This window comes from Zalophus californianus, chromosome 17 (genome assembly GCF_009762305.2).
Source record: "Zalophus californianus isolate mZalCal1 chromosome 17, mZalCal1.pri.v2, whole genome shotgun sequence".
Classification (NCBI taxonomy): Eukaryota; Metazoa; Chordata; class Mammalia; order Carnivora; family Otariidae; genus Zalophus; species Zalophus californianus.
This window is the reverse complement of record NC_045611.1, coordinates 26104471-26122003: the sequence shown is the minus strand read 5'-3', so window position 1 is coordinate 26122003 and position 17533 is coordinate 26104471. Positions and strand designations below refer to the sequence as shown.

The 17533-nt window shown below is 52.2% G+C and overlaps 2 protein-coding genes across 9 annotated transcripts; both read right to left on the bottom strand.

Annotated features, from left to right (window-relative positions):
• Nucleotides 1-256: 256 nt before the first annotated feature.
• On the bottom strand, nucleotides 257-13301 carry SLC38A7 (solute carrier family 38 member 7). 8 transcript variants are annotated; one of them, XR_003524292.1, is made up of 12 exons: nucleotides 13242-13301; nucleotides 12518-12658; nucleotides 10999-11420; nucleotides 9928-10126; nucleotides 9545-9689; nucleotides 8465-8563; nucleotides 7582-7639; nucleotides 7256-7338; nucleotides 5759-5927; nucleotides 5135-5334; nucleotides 4282-4336; nucleotides 1642-2068 (listed from the first exon to the last, which is right to left on the bottom strand). XR_003524292.1 is itself a non-coding variant. In XM_027619919.1 (12 exons), the coding sequence occupies exons 3-12, from the start codon at nucleotides 11266-11268 to the stop codon at nucleotides 1966-1968; spliced, it is 1413 nt and encodes a 470-aa protein (XP_027475720.1). In that variant the 5' UTR covers nucleotides 11269-11420; nucleotides 12518-12658; nucleotides 13242-13301; the 3' UTR covers nucleotides 1642-1965. The 8 variants fall into 8 exon arrangements, 7 of the variants coding, with proteins under 7 accessions (XP_027475716.1, XP_027475719.1, XP_035581214.1 ...); XM_027619919.1 differs by having other exon boundaries at nucleotides 7256-7370; XM_027619920.1 differs by having other exon boundaries at nucleotides 5759-5906; nucleotides 7256-7370.
• LOC113936560 (small nuclear ribonucleoprotein G-like) lies at nucleotides 2950-4273 on the bottom strand. Its single transcript, XM_035725322.1, has one exon. It carries the CDS (start codon nucleotides 3368-3370, stop codon nucleotides 3176-3178), a length of 195 nt encoding a protein of 64 aa, XP_035581215.1. The 5' UTR covers nucleotides 3371-4273; the 3' UTR covers nucleotides 2950-3175.
• Nucleotides 13302-17533: the final 4232 nt, after the last annotated feature.

The window sequence follows — 17533 nt, the reverse complement described above, 5'->3', positions numbered from 1 at the left end:
CAGAGGCAGCGGGACAGGAGGTTGGTGGTCGTGGTGGGGGCACTGATGGGACGGCGAAGAGAGCGGAGGCATCAAGAGCCACTTGTGTGTTCCCATCTCGGTGAAGGGGGCATGGCAGCACTCATGCCTGAGACAGGGGTCAAAGTCGGTAAGGCCAAAAGTCCTCCGCCAACCCCTCCCCCACCCAGCCTACCTCCCTCCCATCAGTGGCCTGGACTCTGTCCCCAGCACCAGACGGAGGCCACACAGCTCAGCAGCACAGCCCCTTTTTATTAACCATCCTCCCTGGTACGAATGTGCACAAGTAGAAAAGAAACAGTAAAATACTGGAGGGGAGGGCAGGGCAGGGGGCTCCTGAGGTGAGGCCAAGTGGCCAGATTCCAACTCCTTCTCTGGACCGGTCTCTTTCTGGGCGGTGCCTCCCCATCCCCCACCCCTCGGCTGAAATCCAACACCAGGAGGCTGTGCAGCCCTGCTGACCGGGTCCTAATCGTGCTGGGGCTGAGGGAAAACAGCAGCGAGGGTCTGGCCCGAGGGCCCAGGGGCGCGGGATGTGAGGGATGGCTGTCCTCCAGTCTGGAAACTGAGCGGAAGCCCAGCCGACTGCCAGCCAGCCTCTGCTTCTGTGATCTCAGCGCCCTGAGTGGTGGGCTGCTGGGTGGGGGGTCCCACTCACCCCAGCTACAGAGGGACCAAGGAAATGCTGGGAGTTCCAGGTGGAGGAAGCCCGAGTCAATGCCTGGGATTGGTCAGAGTGAACAGCCAGAGAGAGAAAGGGAAATGCAGACCAGGAGAACAGTGTCCTCCTCACCTCGCCTGGGGCACAATCCAGTGTAACCTCAGGCCAGGCCTGGCAGACCCCTGGAGCTGACAAGAGGAGGTCGGGCACACCCCCTACTACCCCCCAGGCTTATGTGAGCCAGAGAGACTGAGCTAGGAAAATGGGGTAGGGGCTGAAGAAATGACACGGGGAGGAAGCAGACAAGATCTGGACTGGAAGGCAAACTTCCAGACTGGTGGGACTACGCTCAAGTGTTGCCTAGTCAGTGACAACTCAGCAGCTCCTCTTCTCCGTGGGCTATCCTGCTAGGGTGACAGGGGAGAGGTGACCAGAGGGCAGGCAGAAGAGAAGCTACCAGAGAGGCTCACCCTGAGCCCGACCCGCCTGGCCCGCATGGGTGTGGAAGGCTCCCAGCCTTCTCTATCACCCACCCTGCGCCTCTGAAGCGAGGGGCCCCCCTGGAATCGGAGAGAGAGAAGCAGCTGTCCTGCCTAGGGAAAAGCCGACTGAGGAGTCCTCACAGCACCGTGGCGGGGCAGCACGGCCCCCGGCCTCGGGTTTGGAGCCGGGCTGGCACCGTTTGTAAACATTAGACTTGATGATGTCTGGGGATGGGGGAAGACAGGGATGCCTGGACCCTCAAGTTTGGGGAAAGAGGCCCCAGGATGGGGTGAACAGGGCCTGACTCGATTTACCTCTGTGCTACCTTTGGAAGTTGCCAGATCCCAGAGAAGCCACTGCGGGCGAAGTAGCTGACAAATTGGAGCAGACACTGAGTCCCGGGGTAATAAGCGCAGCCCCTGCTCAGGACGGGCTGCTCTGTGGAGGATGGTGGTGGCCCTTTGCCCACACTCTTTCTCCAAAGTCAGGCTGGGTTCTTTTTTTCGGAGATGTTCTGACCCTCTTCCCCCATGTTTTTCAGGCATGGAGAAGTTGAGCGTTGGAGGACAGGGAAGGTTCTTCTGTGACACGAGACCTCCTCCCCTAATCCTCGCACTGCCGGGTTTGAGCTGTCCAGAGGTGTGAGGCCTGCTTTCACTCCAGAACTGTCCCTGGAAAAGGATGTCCAGATGTCATCCCAGCAGGAAAGACGAATGATGTTGGACTCAGGGTGGCCCCACAGCTCAAAGAGATGGGTTCCTGGGTCCAGTGGCAAAGGCCATGTGTTGCCTGGGAGGCAGTGGTTATGCCAAGAGATCCATAAAGATGGCGTTGGCTGTGGTCTGGCCAAAGATGAAGGCTCCCAGGGTGACCAAGAGGACACCATAACTGACCAGCGCCCACCAGCTGTAGGGTAGAGGGAGAGAGGGGCCTAGTCAGTTAACCCACACTTGACTTTGCAGACTTTTTTTTAAAAAATTTTTAAAGATTTTATTTATTCATTTGAGACACATACAGAGAGAGAGAGAGAGAGCATGAGCAGGGAGAGAGGCAGAGGGAGAGGGAGAAGCAGGCTCTCCACGGAGCAAGAAGCCCGACGTGGGGCTCAATCCCGGGACCCTGGAATCATGACCTGGCAGATGCTTAACCATCTGAGCCACCCAGGCGCCCCTGTAGACTTTTTTATATATACACACACACACACACACACACACACACATATATATATGTACTTCATATCTATATAAGTATATACATATCAGTTAATTATTGTAATTACTTATACCACTTCTCCCGTGGGTAGAGCACTTCCTACTTCTAAATGACTTTTCATACAAAGGTATGTGGGGCCAGTCTAGATCCCTAAATTTGGTCAGGAGACCAAGACCTAATGGGATTCACTAACTACTCACAGCAAGCCAAGGGCAGAACCAGGATTAGAACGCATGTGTCCTGATGGAAATATGTTCAGAAAAAGCAGTTCACATGGAGTGTGATCCACTCCATTTACAAAAAAAAGCAGACATCTGCAAATCCATGTATCAAAGATAGCAACAGGGCATTATGAGAGTATAGCAGGGTATTGAGATGAAGGGTGATTTTAATTTTCTTCCTTAGACTTGTATTTTTAAAGTTTTCTATAATGAGGGGCGCCTGGGTGGCTCAGTCCATTAAGTGTCTGCCTTCGGCTCAGGTCATGATCCCAGGGTCCTGGGATCGAACCCCGCATCGGGCTCCCTGCTCGGAGGGAAGCCTGCTTCTCCCTCTCCCACTCCCCCTCTGCTTGTGTTCCCTCTCTTGCTGTCTCTCTCTGTCAAATAAATAAATAAAATCTTAAAAAAAAAAGTTTTCTATCATGAATATTTCTTTTTCTTTGACTGTTATAAAAGTTTATTTAACAAAAAAGTTCAATATGAAAATGCACACGACCTGATTTTTATATTGTAGTAAAACAGGTACTATGGAGGGGACATGTGGAAGCAGTTGATTTCTTCTGATGAACACACCCATTGTTTATACTCGCTCCAAGGCTTCTAACATGATGATACTATTTCCTCGTATTACCACCATTCCAGTATTGTTCTGTTGCCCACTAGTTGCCATCTCCACACACTCATCTATCACAAGATTCATAAACGGATCGAACCCCCGCAATATTCCTTGGACATGTCTGCCACCATTTAATTTCAATGACAATTTCTTGTCCATAAATTTTTTCAACTCCGGAGGGTGAGCTTTGCTCACGGTGTCTACTCCGTGAGCTCAAAGATGCCTCCAAACGGAATTTGTGGCGTCCCACACCTATCATGAATATTTCTTGCACAGTTTTTTAAAAAGCTTGCAACCTGTCTTCAACCTCTGCACTATTCAAAGAAATGTGGATGTTAAAACACTGTCATGTTTTTCATGAGACTAACAAAAACTTGAAAGGCTGTTCCATACAATACCGGCAGGGCTGTGGAAAAGAGCGCACTCTCACTCTCTGCTGCTAGGACTCTGACTGGTATGGCCTTTCTAGAGGGACATTTGAGCCCACGTGCAAAAGTGAAAATGAGCATGTCCCTCCAGCAATTTCCTTCTAAGAATTGATCCTGCCAAGATCCTCAAGACAGGTGTGCCAAGGTGTCCGTGTATAAGAGTATTCATGCATTCATAAAACAGAACACTCTGCAGCCCTCAAAAAAGAGAAGTGGACGGATCTTCTTGTGCTGACAGAGAGTGATCTCCAAGACAAATGGTTAAGTGAAAGAAAGCAAACAGTAGAAAAGTCTAGCATGAAGCCATTTTTGGAAAACCCAAACTAGACACAGAGCCTCACGTGCTTGTGCATACACATGCATGCTTCATGCACAGAGAGCTCTCTCAGGACAAGGGATTGGTGGGGAGTGGGCTGTAGGGGCAAGAGGAACTTCCACATTCTTCTCTGAAGTCCTTCAGTAGCACTGGAACTGTAACAACCAGCATGTGCCACCCATTTAAGAAGGGATTTAGAAAACTCTTATGTTTTTCAAGTATACAAGTCTCTTAACCCCTACCTGTTTTCGGCACCCCCCGGGCCCCTGCCAGACCATCCCTCATCCAGCACTTCCCTGACGGGACCAGAAGGTGCCCTGCTTTACCTGGCCGGCTTGACTTCTTCCATCTCAGAGAGTTTGGCTTGAATGAGGCACAGCCCTGGAAGAGAAGAGGCCCCCCAGGGCTCGGGTGGGCTCCTTCCCTTGGGCCCACCCTCGCCCTTGACCAAGAGGCCGTGGCGGTGAGCGGAGAAAGGCCTGTGTGTGCTCTTCCAGATACCCCACCCCCACTCCGCGCACAGCTGGAGGTCAGCACCCGACAGGCACCCTGTGGGCCGCACGCAGGCCTCAGAGCTCACGGGCGGCAGCGGAAGGTGATTCGGCAGCGGCGCCCACCACACCCGGGGCCCTTCCCAGCGTCCTTCAGAGCAGCTGTGGCCGCCACTGCTCCAAGCAATGTGGTGAGGGCTTGCCAGCTGGTCTCCCGGGGAGGAATAAGCTGGGTACAGGCGGAACTCGTGGCTGGGCACATGAGACCATTTCCCAGGGATCTGGCGGCAGACTTGTGTCTGAAGTCTCCAGACCTCTGCATTGGGGTGCGGCCACCAGACCCCGTCACCCTCTGGGCCATCATGGGCTGAACCAGCCCGACCGCTCATCGGCAGGCAGCAACAGATGCGTGAATGAAAGGTTCAGAGTGCAGGCTGTGCACTCAGACAGATCTGGATCAAAAAAGCTGCTACTCAATAGTTGAGTCTGTTCCTCCCATCTCCTCCCAACTTCCTCCCATCTCCTCATCAGCAAAGTGGAGAACACATCTGTGCTTTCTTCTCAGGAGGGGCAGGGGTTAGCACAGAGCCCGAGGTGGGTGGTTAATAAGCACTAGCAGGAGAGCAGGGGAGGAGCCAAGGCCGAGAGGCTGTGGGCGCCAGTGCTGCGGGGAGCGGGGGGCCCCCACCTGGGAAGACAAAGATGAAGCAGGCGGCCAGGCCTCCAATGACCGAGATGACCTTGCCGATGTCAGGGATGAAGAGCGCCAGCAGCAGGGTGAGCAGGAACCAGACGAGGGTCTGCAGCACGCGCCGCCTCCGCTCCCGCCCCACATCCTCCTCCACCGGCACCCCCTGGTAGCGCAGCCACAGGCCTTCGACCACCGCCCTGCCCACGAAGACAGTGGCTCAGAGGCCCCCCCCCCCCACTTCCAGTTCCTGGAGCCAGACCTCTGAGCGGGTAGACTGGGGGTATGGCCCTAAGCTCTGAGACTGTTCCCTGTTGTGTGAAATGGGCCTAGCAGGACTCCTCTTGTGGTTGCCATGGGGACTGGCTGGGATGGTGGATGCGATGCGCTTAGTGCCTGGGCTGGCCCAGGATTCCTCTCCGCCCTCCGCCCCCGCCCCTGGGAACTGATACTATTATTCTCCTTGGGTACCTACAAGGCTGGGTGTTCAGGAAAGGATCCGGACTACAGGTTCTTAGAGCGCTCACAGAAGGTCAAAGGACCATGTTCAAAGGGCTTTCAAAAAGGGAGGAGCCTGGGGGGGGGGGGAAGGGAGTACCCCCATGGGATGGGGAGGGGGCTCACCGTCCACAGAAGTGCAGGATGGGGTAGGAGGTGAGCACACTCAGGATGATGAAGGCACGGGCAACGGCCACAGCCATGTCCTCGGAAGGGTAGGACAGAAGCACGTCGGGGTCCACGGCAGCTCCGAAGGTCAGGAAGCCACAGATGCCTGAGGACAGGGACAAGAGGGCTGGGCAGGGGCGATCCCGGGAGGGTAAGGGGATGGACTGTTGACTCCTGGGTGCAACATCAGATGGCGAGGGCATTGGGGCAGCTCTGAGGCTAAGAGGGTGTCGGGCTGGGACCCGAGGCCTTCTCCCTGACTTCTCCCATTCCATCCCCACTGCCACCTTTGTCATCTTGAGCTTGCCCAGCACATTCCTGTGTCAGAGCATCAGCATGAACATTCTGTCTGCCCAGCCCTTCATACCCCCATCCCCTCACCATTCAGGTCGCAGCTCAGATGTCTGCTCCTCGGAGAACGCGTCCACCCTGCCCATCCACCATCACCCCCGGCCCTGGGTGCTCACTCACACCACCCTGCTCTATTTTCCTCAGAGCACTACTCTCTCTGCGTTTTCTTTTTTAAACACTTGTTCATCACGTATCTCCCCAGCCAGAACACGAGCCCCAGGAGGACAGGGACTCTGCCCATTTGCCTCTCTTGTTTCTGGCTTTGTCTTCAGAGGTAGAACAGTGCTGGCCCCCTAACACCTGCGGAAGGAATCACAGGACCTGGACTTCCTGGTCTTCTGGTCCTGCTCTGTCATCCAAACCATTCCCAGCATGGCGCCCAGGGCCATTTTTTGCTGAGACGTGCCGCTGCTTGAAATGCTTCCTCTCTGGCTCCCAACAGTCCTCAGGCCCAATAGGACCTATCCGTTCCCTGTCTGGCCTCACTGCCTGCCACCCGCCCCCAACTCAGCCCATTCCAGACCCTTCTGTCCCTGCCGCAGGGGCTTGGCATTTTCTGCCTCTGTCTGGAATGCTCTTCTCCCAGCCCTTCAGATTCTGGCTCCTCATCACTGGGGCCCCCCCAGATGTCACCCCCTCAGAGAGGAGCCTTCTGTGAACCACCCCCTTTCTGTGATCCATGGTGGCCGTCCCCACCTCTCCCAGTCCCACTCACATCTTCCCTGTTTGACTGTCACGGGGGCACTCGCCACTGTCTAGAATGCCTTACTGATTCCTGTTTTACTCTGTAAGACTCCCTCTGCCTAGACCATCAATTCAACGAGAGCAGGACCATGGCTGTCAATCTTCACAGCATCCTCCATGCTGGGAACGGTTCCTGGCACTTAGTAGGCACTGATTGAGAGCTGCTGAATGAATGAATACATCTCTCTCATTTGGGTGGGAGGAGGCCCAAGGCAGCCCAGGTTCAAGCCAATGCCTAGAGAAGTGTTTTGATATGCTGGGAGTGCAGGGCTATCCCCAGGAGAGCTGGGCCAGAGGACACGGAGACAAAGGGGGAGACGGGGAGCACCCCAAGTCCAGCCCTCGGAGGGGAGCACTCACCTGTGCCCATGTAGACAGCGAGGGCGATGACCATGGCGGCTGTCACCACCCCACCCCAGGTCTTCACCTTGGGCCGCTGCATGCTGTTGAAGACAGGCACGCTGCTCACATGGCACTGTTAGGGTGAAGATCACAGTTATGGGGGGAAGTAACCCCTTCCCCGGTTTCCAGAAGGAGGTACTTTGGGGACAAAAGCCACGGGACAAGTCCCAGGGCCCCGACTCTGTCTTTCCTCCCAGGATGTCCCCATCCTCCCTGTAATGTGGGTTCCAGCCCGGGGTGGGGAGCAAGCTGAGAGGCCGAGACAGGAACCTTGCAACCGGCACCTGAAATCCGAAGCAGATGGTGGGCATGGCATTGAACACGGCCACCCAGGAAGCTGGCCTGTGGACAAACACACGAATCTGCTGCCTGTGCACCCCCCCAAGAGCCACCGACCGCCCCATGCCCTTCCTCTTCACTCAGCCCACCATGACCCTCCCCCACCACTATTCTACACATTCAACCTAAGTCTGGAAACACGTCTCCATTTCACAGGTCAGTAAACTGAGGCTCGGGAAGACCCTCCAGGGACCAAAATCCCGAATTTCTGGCTCCTGCACTGGGGTTTCTGCTTTCCTTTCTCTTTCAAAAACAGGAAACTTTTTTTTTTTTTTAATGACAAAACAGATTCATCCTCAAACAGAAGATACAGAAGTTACAGATAAGCACAAGTTGTAAAAATGGACAAGTCCACCCTGGTAGTCTCCATAACCAAGGCCTCGTCTTTTTTTTTTTTTTTAAAGATTTTATTTATTTATTTGACAGAGAGAGACAGTGACAGCAGGAACACAAGCAGGGGGAGTGGGAGAGGGAGAAGCAGGCTTCCCGCTGAGCAGGGAGCCTGATGTGGGACTCGATCCCAGGACCCTGGGATCATGACCCGAGCCGAAGGCAGACGCTTAACGACTGAAGTCACCTAGGCGCCCAACCAAGGCCTCGTCTCATGATGGCTCATCTTGTTAGATACTGGTGGCAAAGTCTCCCCGTCCCTGGTTCTCACTCTTCCCTCCAATAAAAAGAGATTCCTGCCTCCTTCCTACAATGACCGATGATTCAAGCTCTGGTGAGCGAATGAGACTTGAGAAGAGCACCTGTGTGGCCTTTTGATGTCTGACCTAGCACCTCCCGGGGCCCAAGTGGTGGCTTCCCCCGGGGGTTCTTACCCACCTGGTCAGGATGTCCCCTGGGGTCATCTCTTTATCTGGCCAGATATATTTGATGATAATGATGGCAGTGACGTACCAGGTGCCCACGACGCTCAAGAAGCTGCCAGAAAGAATGGACTGAGCTTCCTCTTCCCCAGCCCCAGCTGCCCTCTCTCTGCTTCCACCCCAGGGAGTACCCATCCTCAGCTCTCGTGACCACAGTGTCTACTGAATGAATTGGGAGACTATTCCAAACAAAGATTAAAACGATGCACAAGAAATAAGTTTTAGAGGAGTGCCTGGCTGGCTCAGTCAGAAGAGCATACGGCTCTTGATCCTGGGGTCATGAGTTTGAGCTCCATGTTGGGTGTAGAAATAAACTTAAAAAAAAAAAAGAAGTAAGTTTTAGAGAAACTGGTCACAGCCTGGAGGGAGCTGGACCCAAGAGGGGGCAAGACTGACATTTCCGACCATTAGGAAATGCACTGGTTCAGCTCCATGGCTCAGAGGTCTGGGCTTGAAAGCACATCTGTTAACTTCCATCAGTGCAGCCCCTACTTGGTGACAGCTGCGAATAGGGCCCTTGAGAACTAGGAGATGCTGGAGGGTAAAGGGCTGGGATGTCAACATGAAAGGGGAACTTGGAGACAGCTGAGTGCGACCCTGTCAATTACGGATCGCAGGAAACAGCTCAGAATCACACAGCTTTTCAGACCCTGAGCCAGGAAGCCAGTCCTCTCCCCTCATACCAAGCTGCATGGAACACAGGGCCAGGCTTGACAATTCCAAATGATCAAAAATCCACTCTCCCTGGGAAAACCATAGCCCTGGCCAGGAAGCTGCCTTCACACTCATTATCACCTGTCCCTTCTTCGACAAGGACATTTGGAATGCAGTCTCTCACTGATGCAAAAGGCCACTGTCTTCCTTGTTGCTGACACAAAAGGACACCTTAGGCTGGAAGCCTTGCAAGCCCTGGCCCACCCTGCCTTGCCTGCTCTTGCTGCCCCAGAAGGAGAGGGCTTCGCCAGCAGCGCCTGGGTCTCTAGCTGCCTGTGATTAGAGCTTCCGCCTGGCCTGGGCTGGGGTGGGGCCTCCAAACCTGGCATATTTCTGGAAGCCGATCTCTCTGGGGATGGAAAGGGGCAGGATGAAGAGGAAGGCCGTGAGGCTGATGGTGAACTTTCGGTCTGTGTACCAGAGGCTGCCGCCGGCTCCCTCAGGCTCCTTCGCCATCACAGCTATAACTGCACAGGAAGGAAGGAGGGAACGTCACGCCAGGGCCCTGCAGACTGCAGCCCTCCTGCTCCGGTGAGCCTCAGGACCTTCATCAGTGTAATGGGCTCAGCAGCCAGGAGGGAGGATTTGCAGAAGAATGCCGGACCCAGGCTAGGCCCCGGGGCAGGTGTTTGTGCCTGTTCCCTCTCGCGGGGACCCCCAGGGCCGAGTGGGAGGGACGAAGGATGTCTGGAGGGGGAGACTCACTCTTGTCTTGTTGGTCGCCGATGATGATGAGGAAGGCGATGCAGGTGCCGAAGGTGTAGATGGCAATGGTCACCTCACAAAGCACTCCTGTCAGCTTGCCACAGACGGCCCACACCACCTCCTGGTAGGTCCTCTCATTGCTGGCCTGGGAGCAGTAGCCCAGGATGACGAGGCCGCTGATGATGAAGACCAGCATGCCCTGGAGGCAGGACAGAGCCAGAGGGTGGGGGAAGGCCTGGCAGCAAAGGACAGCCTGGCCTTGCTCAGCATTTACTAGGCCAATGCCCGAAGCCAGTTTGTTAAATGAGTTTTTTTTTTTTTTAATTTTTATTTTATTTGAGAGAGAGAGAATGAGAGACAGAGAGCACGAGAGGGAAGAGGGTCCGAGGGAGAAGCAGACTCCCCACCGAGCGGGGAGCCCGATGCAGGACTCGATCCCGGGACTCCAGGATCATGACCCGAGCCGAAGGCAGTCGCTTAACCGACTGAGCCACCCAGGTGCCCTGTTAAATGAGTTTCATCTTGTGGGCAACTTTACCAGATTGCTGGAGGCTGCCGAGTTGAGGTTTTCTCTCAAAACAGAAGTTTTGTGGAGAATTTCAAACATACACAAGAGTGGAGCGGATGGTATCACGAACCCCCATTCACCCATCACTCAGCTTCAAAAATAATCAATTCGTGGCCCATCTTGTTTCTGCTACTGCCCCCCCCCGCCCCGCCCCTGAATTATGTGGAGGGAAATAGAGGTTACCAAATTATTTCACCAGTAAATAATTCAGCATGTCGTTCTAAAAGATAAGGGCCCACTATTTAAACATACACTACACAATTATTCATTTTGCAGCTGATGTCCAAACTTCCCTGATTGCTGGAAAGCACTCTGAAGCCTCATCTGGGCTCAGAGGAGAGAATGCTGGAATAGATTAGTAATGTCTGCCAAGTGTGAGGACGGGGAGAGTGGCCGCACGTGTCACGCACTGACTATCCCAGATGCAAAATCTCTCTTCTGGGGGAAAGAGCCCAGACCCAGCACCCGAAGTGCATTTTTGCCCTAGCGGCTAGCACACTCACCATCTGCAGCGTGACGCCGGCCGCCAGCCCGCCTGCGGTGCTGAAGGCTGCAGGGAAGTTGAGCAGCCCTGCACCTAGGCAGGCGTTGACAACGATGAAGATGGCCCCAATGGTGGAAGTGGTGCCTCTGCCTGGACCCTCGGGAGAGGCCTCCCCTTCGCTCTTGGGGGCCGTGTCCACACAGGGACTCTGCAGCAGACGGGCCCGCTCCCCGGAGTCTGAGCTCGAGCCCCACTCGCCAAGGTCACTGTTGATGCTGACCTCGGCCATGGCCCCGGGAGCCCTCTTCCCGCGGGATCTGCAGATTCGGGCTCACAATCACATCCCCTGGGCAGATGAGGGAACACCTTCAGCTGGAGGGTGGTGCCAGCCTGTTTGGAACTATGATCCCAGGAGGCCCATGGGCTCCAGCTCTTCTCAACCTAGATGTTAGAGACAGGTACTACTGTTACCCTGGGATGGGCACAGAAAGCTGAAACAACATTCTGAAGGTCAGATGGCAGAGACTCAAACCCAGGGGTGCCTCTGTGCAGAACATGGCGATGGGTGCCACAGTGCAGGGTGGCAGAGACAGAAAGATATCTGATGCAAATCCTGCTTGCTTCAGGCTTACAGACCCTCGGGGTCAATAAGACATAAATATAAAACAGAGGAGTACTAACACAACAGCACTACAGAGAGGCTCCACGTTGGGCAGGAATATCATGGACATATCTCATTCAGTCCTTACCACAGTGGTCATAAGGTTCAGAAAGATCGTATCACTGACCCAGGGTCACATATCAGCAAGAGAGGATTTGGATCTAAATCTATCTGGCTTCCCAGCCTGTTTCTGTACCAGAGTTGCAAGAGCAGCCCTCACCTAGAACTGGGGGTATTTCAATGTATTACAGTCCCACATATCTCCCTCTGGCCCAGGGTCTAAATTTTGCGTACCTTTCAAAGCCTTTCAAAATTCAAGGCTAATTAATTCTCACTCTTCTCCTGGGCAACTGACCTAACCACGCCCATCAGAGAGGCATCCCTGATGCCCTCAGTACACTGGGGGGTTTAGAATGGCTAATGAGACCCCCTAGGTAGTCAGATGCTTCTCATTTCTCCTCCTGGTGATGGCTGAACAAAGGTGGGAATCATACACTCCTTAGAGGTTAAAGGAAGAATGTGGATGCTCTCAGACAACTGTCACCAAGCACACAACCCAGCTCCAGAGGAAATCTCTCTCTGCCGGCTCCAAGTCCAGAAAGATCAGTCAAATGCCACAGGGCTTCCTCTTATGCAACCTGTTACCCAACCAGTAACTCAGCAAAAAATCAAAGCTGTGAGTAGTGAAGGCAGAGTTTGGGGCTCCCAGCTTTCCAGCATAGCTCCAGAGAGAGCTGTGTGAAGTCAGCACTCCCAGAGCTGTGAGACCTCCTCATCCACCCTGCTTCCGTCTCAGACACAAAGGTCTCTGCGCTGGTCCAAGAGTTCTCAGCTCTCCTTCCCAGAAAAGTCCTCAGCTCCACAACCCCCAGCTTACCTGCTATTTCCACCTGATGGTCTAAGGTGGAGGGTATGCTGCTCCTTCAGCTCTTTCTCCCCCAAAGATCTGGGATCTGATTTTCCTCACTTCCCTCGCTGGCCCCAATTTCTTCTTTCTCAAAACTTCACCTAAAATCTGCTGTCAGCAGAGAGAAGAGTTTGAGCTGTTTCTGCATTGGTCAGCAGAGTGAAGGGAACTGAGAAGCTCTGACACCAGATCAACCTGGGGAACAGGCCCAGGGAAGGGAAAAGGCTAGAGTAATGTCACAGCAGGTAGTTGGCAAAATCAGAACTACAAGCCTGACGTCCACAGGCTCAGGCCAGAGCTGTAACCACTGCCGCGGGCCCCCTCACATTCCAATCGGAGCGGGTTCCCAGTCCAGCCTGGGGCTGGATCCCAGAAATACGCAGGGTGGGTTGCATTGGGAAGTGGGCCAGGGCGCACCCGGAGCGGAGGGGAGGATCCCAGGCCCGAAGCAAGGCGAAGGGGCTGCTGTGAGGTAAGCTAGGGAGACGCTCCCGGACTCGATCCGGGCCTAGCACCAAGGGGAGACAGTGGGGCTAGGCGGGGCAAAGCCGGCCCAACTGAGGGCGGGCGGGGGACCGAGGACGCCGGGCTTCCGAGCCCTGCAGGGAGTGGGCAGGACTCTGCCGCAGCGGGGGCCCCAGGGCCCCGGGACTTAAGCTTCCAACCTCCACGGCCTCCACCTCCCACCACCTACCTACAGTGCTTCACACCCGAGCCGGCTGCAAGGACACGTGAGCCGCGGTCACATGACCGCCGGGGCTCCGGCGGGCCGCGGGCGGCGCTGGGAGTTGTAGTTTTCCGCAGGCTTTGGTCTTGGAAGGAACCAGCTCCCTGAATCCTCAACCCCACAACATTGACCCGAGACCCTCTCCGGGCCAGCTCACCATGCTTAACCTGTTAGTTTTAATCCTGGGTGGCTCAGTTGGTTAAGCATCTGCCTTCGGCTGGGGTCATGATCCTAGGGTCCTGTGACCGATTCCTGCGTCAGGCTACCTGCGCTACCAGGAGACTCCTTCTCCCTCTGCCCCTCCTTCCACTTGTTCTCTCTCTAATAATAAATAAAATCTTTAACAAATTTAAAAAATATTTATTTATTTATTTCAGAGAGAGAGACAGAGAGACAGAAAGTGAGCCCCAGGGGAGAAGTGTGGGGGGAGCCCCATATGGGGCTTGATCCTAAGACCCTGAGATCATGACCTGAGCCAAAATCAAGAGTTGTATACTTAACCGACTCAGCCACCCAGGAATTTGCCCCCAAATTCCCCCTTTTAAAGTGTCCAGTATAGTGGTTTTTAGTATATTCAGAGTTTTGCAGCCTGCCTAATTTCAGAACACTGCTGTCATTCTTCCTAAAACTCCGTAACCTTGAGTCTCCACTCCTTTCTCTAAGCCCCTGGAAACTACTAATCTACTGTTTCTATGGAGTTGCCCATTCTTGACATTTCATAAAAATAGAATCATATATGATTTTGTGTCACAAGAACATCCACCTCAGACAGATATTATGTGACCTTCTCATCACATATAATATTTTGCCTTCTACTCTTTTCAAGGTTCATCCACGTTGGAGCATATTTATTGCTGGTTAATATGCCGTTGTTGGGCTATTCCCTATTTTGTTTATTCATTTCACCAGTTGACTGGACATTTGTGTTGTTTCCAGTTTTTGGCTATTGTGAATAACAGTGCTATAAACACTCACATACGTCTTTGTATGGACGCATGTTTTCATTTATCCTTAGTACTTACATAGTGGAACTGCTGAGTCAAATGGCAACTGTTTAAACTTTTTTTTTAAAGATTTTATTTATTTATCAAATAAATAAATATTTATTAGATAAATAAATTTCTCTCTCTCTGAGAGAGAGAGAATGAGAGATAGAGAGCACAAGAGGGAAGAGGGTCAGAGGGAGAAGCTGACTCCCCGCTGAGCAGGGAGCCTGATGCCGGGACTCGATCCCGGGACTCCAGGATCATGACCTGAGCCAAAGGCAGTCGCCTAACCAACTGAGCCACCCAGGCACCCTAAACTTTTTTTTTTAAGATTTTATTTATTTATTCATGAGAGAGAGAAAGAGAGAGAGAGAGAGGCAGAGGGAGAAGCAGTCTCCCCGCGGAGCAGGGAGCCTGATGTGGGACTTGATCCCAGGACTCTGGGATCATGACCTGAGTTGAAGGCAGACGCTAACTGTTTAAACTTTTGAGGAACTGCCAGACTACTTTCCAAAACAGCTGCACCATTTTACATTCCTATGAGCAATGTATGAGTTCCCAATTTCTCCATATCCTTGATAACCCTGAGTATCTTCTTTTTCCTTATACCCATTCTAGTGGGTATGAAAGGATTCTCATTGTGGTTTTGATTTGCATTTCCCTGCTGTTAGCTTTTCATGTGCTTATTGGCCATTAGTATGTCTTTTCTGGAGAAATGTCTATTCAGACCCCTTTTCCAGTTATTAAGCATTAAGCGGGTTGTCTTTTTATTACTGATTTGTACCGGTTCTTTATATATTCTGTATACAAATCCCTTATCAGATATGTGATTTGCAGTACTAATCTCAACATTTTTTAATAAGATTGTTGTTTAGAAAAAGTTGGTTTTTCAGTTACTGGATATAAAGGTAAACTAGTGGGACGCCTGGGTCTCTCAGTTGGTTAAGCCTCCGCCTTCAGCTCAGGTCATGATCTCAGGGTCCTGGGATCTGAGTCCGGCATCAGGCTCCCTGCTCAGTGGGGAACTTGCTTCTCACTCTGCCTGCCACTCCCCCTGCTTGTGCTTTCTCTCTGACAAATAAATAAAATCTTTTTTTTTTAAAGATTTTATTTATTTATTTGAGAGAGAGAGAATGAGAGACAGAGAGCACGAGAGGGAAGAGGGTCAGAGGGAGAAGCAGACTCCCTGCTGAGCAGGGACCCCGATGCAGGACTCGATCCCGGGACTCCAGGATCATGACCTGAGCCGAAGGCAGTCGCTTAACCAACTGAGCCACCCAGGCGCCCTAAATAAATAAAATCTTTTTTAAAAAAAGTAAACTAGTAATTTCTGAAAGCCCCCAAAATGAAAAACAAAAATCAAAAAACTCCCCCAAATTCCCAAGCCTAGAAGGAAAGAGCTTAAAAATTTTTTTTCAGGCGCCTGGGTGGCTCAGTTGGTTAAGCAACTGCCTTGGGCTCAGGTCATGATCCTGGAGTCCCGGGATCAAGTCCCGCATCGGGCTTCCTGCTCAGCAGGGAGTCTGCTTCTCCCTCTGACCCTCCCCCCTCTCATGTGCGCTGGCTCTCTCAAATAAATAAGTGAATAAAATCTTAAAAAAAAAAATTTTTTTTTTTCAAGGAGGGATGCCTGGGTGGCTCAGTCGGTTTAAGTGTCTGTCTTCGGTTCGGGTCATGATCCCAGGGTCCTGGGATTGAGTCCCACGTCAGACTCCCTGCTCAGTGGGAAGTCTGCTTCTCCCTGTCCCTCTGCCTGCCGCTTTGCCTGCTTCTGCACTCTCTCACTCTGTCAAATAAATAAATAAATCTTAAAAAAATCAATCCAGATTTGGGAACTATTATACCTTAAATTATAACAGAACAAAGGTGTGACTCTTCCGAGTAGGCAAACCACTTCCTCCATCATGGGCAAGAACGTTAACATGTTAGAGCTTGACTAAGAAACTAGGAAAGGGTGAAGCTAACAGTCTGAACAGTGGAGAGAAGCATCAGGTTGACACCCACCAGCTCTGTTTTCAGTGAGGAATGGGACTTAGTCCAGGGTGTGCTGGTAATACATGTGTTTAAAAATAACAAGTCAGCAGGATGGTTAAGTTCCTTTTTTGGTTGAGTTCTTGGCAGCCAACTTTCAACCTTTCGGCTCCAGACAAGGTGACTTAGCAGTCAGTCCCTTTATGGATCAGTTGATATTATTTATTGCTTTTCCTTTTAAGATATTTCCAAAGACACCCAGTGATCTGGTCCATTCACTTCCTTTTACCACCTTGGTATTTCCATTGGCAACAGGAACACAGAAGAACCAAGGGTCAGGAATGACCACCTCCCCCGCCCCCCACCCTGTGCACCGTGTCCCTCAGGGAGCTAAGAGAAACAAGAGCTCAGTTTCTTCTTTCCCCCGAAGTGTTAAAACACTGTGGATGGGCTCTGGGCCTGAGTCCTGTTCCACTGTCTGTCTGGTCAGAAGCCGGCCCATCTTGAATCGTTCCTAGCACTAAGCCCAAGGGGCCAGAATAACCTTGGGAGCACTGATGCTAAGCAGATGCCCCTGCTAGATGTCTGCTGACAGCACATGACTTCGTGTTAAATGTTGCACACTGGCAAACTACTGTTCGCATCTTGCTTGCAAATAATTTTAAAACTGAATTAGTTGCCAACTTTTAAGCATCAACAGACCTCCTATAAAAACCAGGATTTCCATTTTATTTAAAAAAACTTAAGACCTGGGGCACCTGCATGGCTCAGTTGGTTAAGCGTCTGCCTTTAGCTCAGGTCATGATCTCTGGGTCCTGGGACTGAGCCCCGCATCGGGCTCCCTGCTCAGTGGGGAGCCTGCTTCTCCCTCTGTCTGCCACTCCTCCCTGTCAAATAAATAAAATCATAAAAACCAAAAAAACCACAACTTAAGAACTTGCAACCCTAAACTTTCTTTTGGTGCTGTCACTTCCCTACCACTCAACACTGAGGATGAAGGCTGCTCACCAGTCATGATCTATTTCAAATCCCTTTTTTACTTTACATTCACTGTTTGCTTCTATTACTTACTTGGCTCCTGTAGACACCTCAAGCCGTAACTGCCCCTCCGCTTCTTCATCCCTGCTTTAGCTACAGTTTCCTTAGAGGTATTCCACTTGTCCACCAGAGTCCAAAGGATTATACCCACATTTTCAACATTGCTGGACTGGACAAGCTGAATGGCAAGACAAAGACGAAGACGTGGCTTTTGTTTACATTCGGAACAGCTCACACGCCTACTGGCTTATGGGCAGTTGAACA

Excerpts from the sequence above, each read along its gene's own strand:
- LOC113936560 (XM_035725322.1), bottom strand. The coding sequence starts at position 3,370 with ATGGACAAGAAATTGTCATTGAAATTAAATGGTGGCAGACATGTCCAA.
- SLC38A7 (XM_027619915.1), bottom strand. The coding sequence starts at position 11,268 with ATGGCCGAGGTCAGCATCAACAGTGACCTTGGCGAGTGGGGCTCGAGC. Across the intron at positions 10,127-10,998 it reads CCGGCGTCACGCTGCAGATG|GGCATGCTGGTCTTCATCAT; the intron begins GTGAGTGTGCTA and ends TCCTGCCTCCAG. Across the intron at positions 7,339-7,581 it reads CCATCTGCTTCGGATTTCAG|CATGCAGCGGCCCAAGGTGA; the intron begins GTGCCGGTTGCA and ends TGTCTTCAACAG.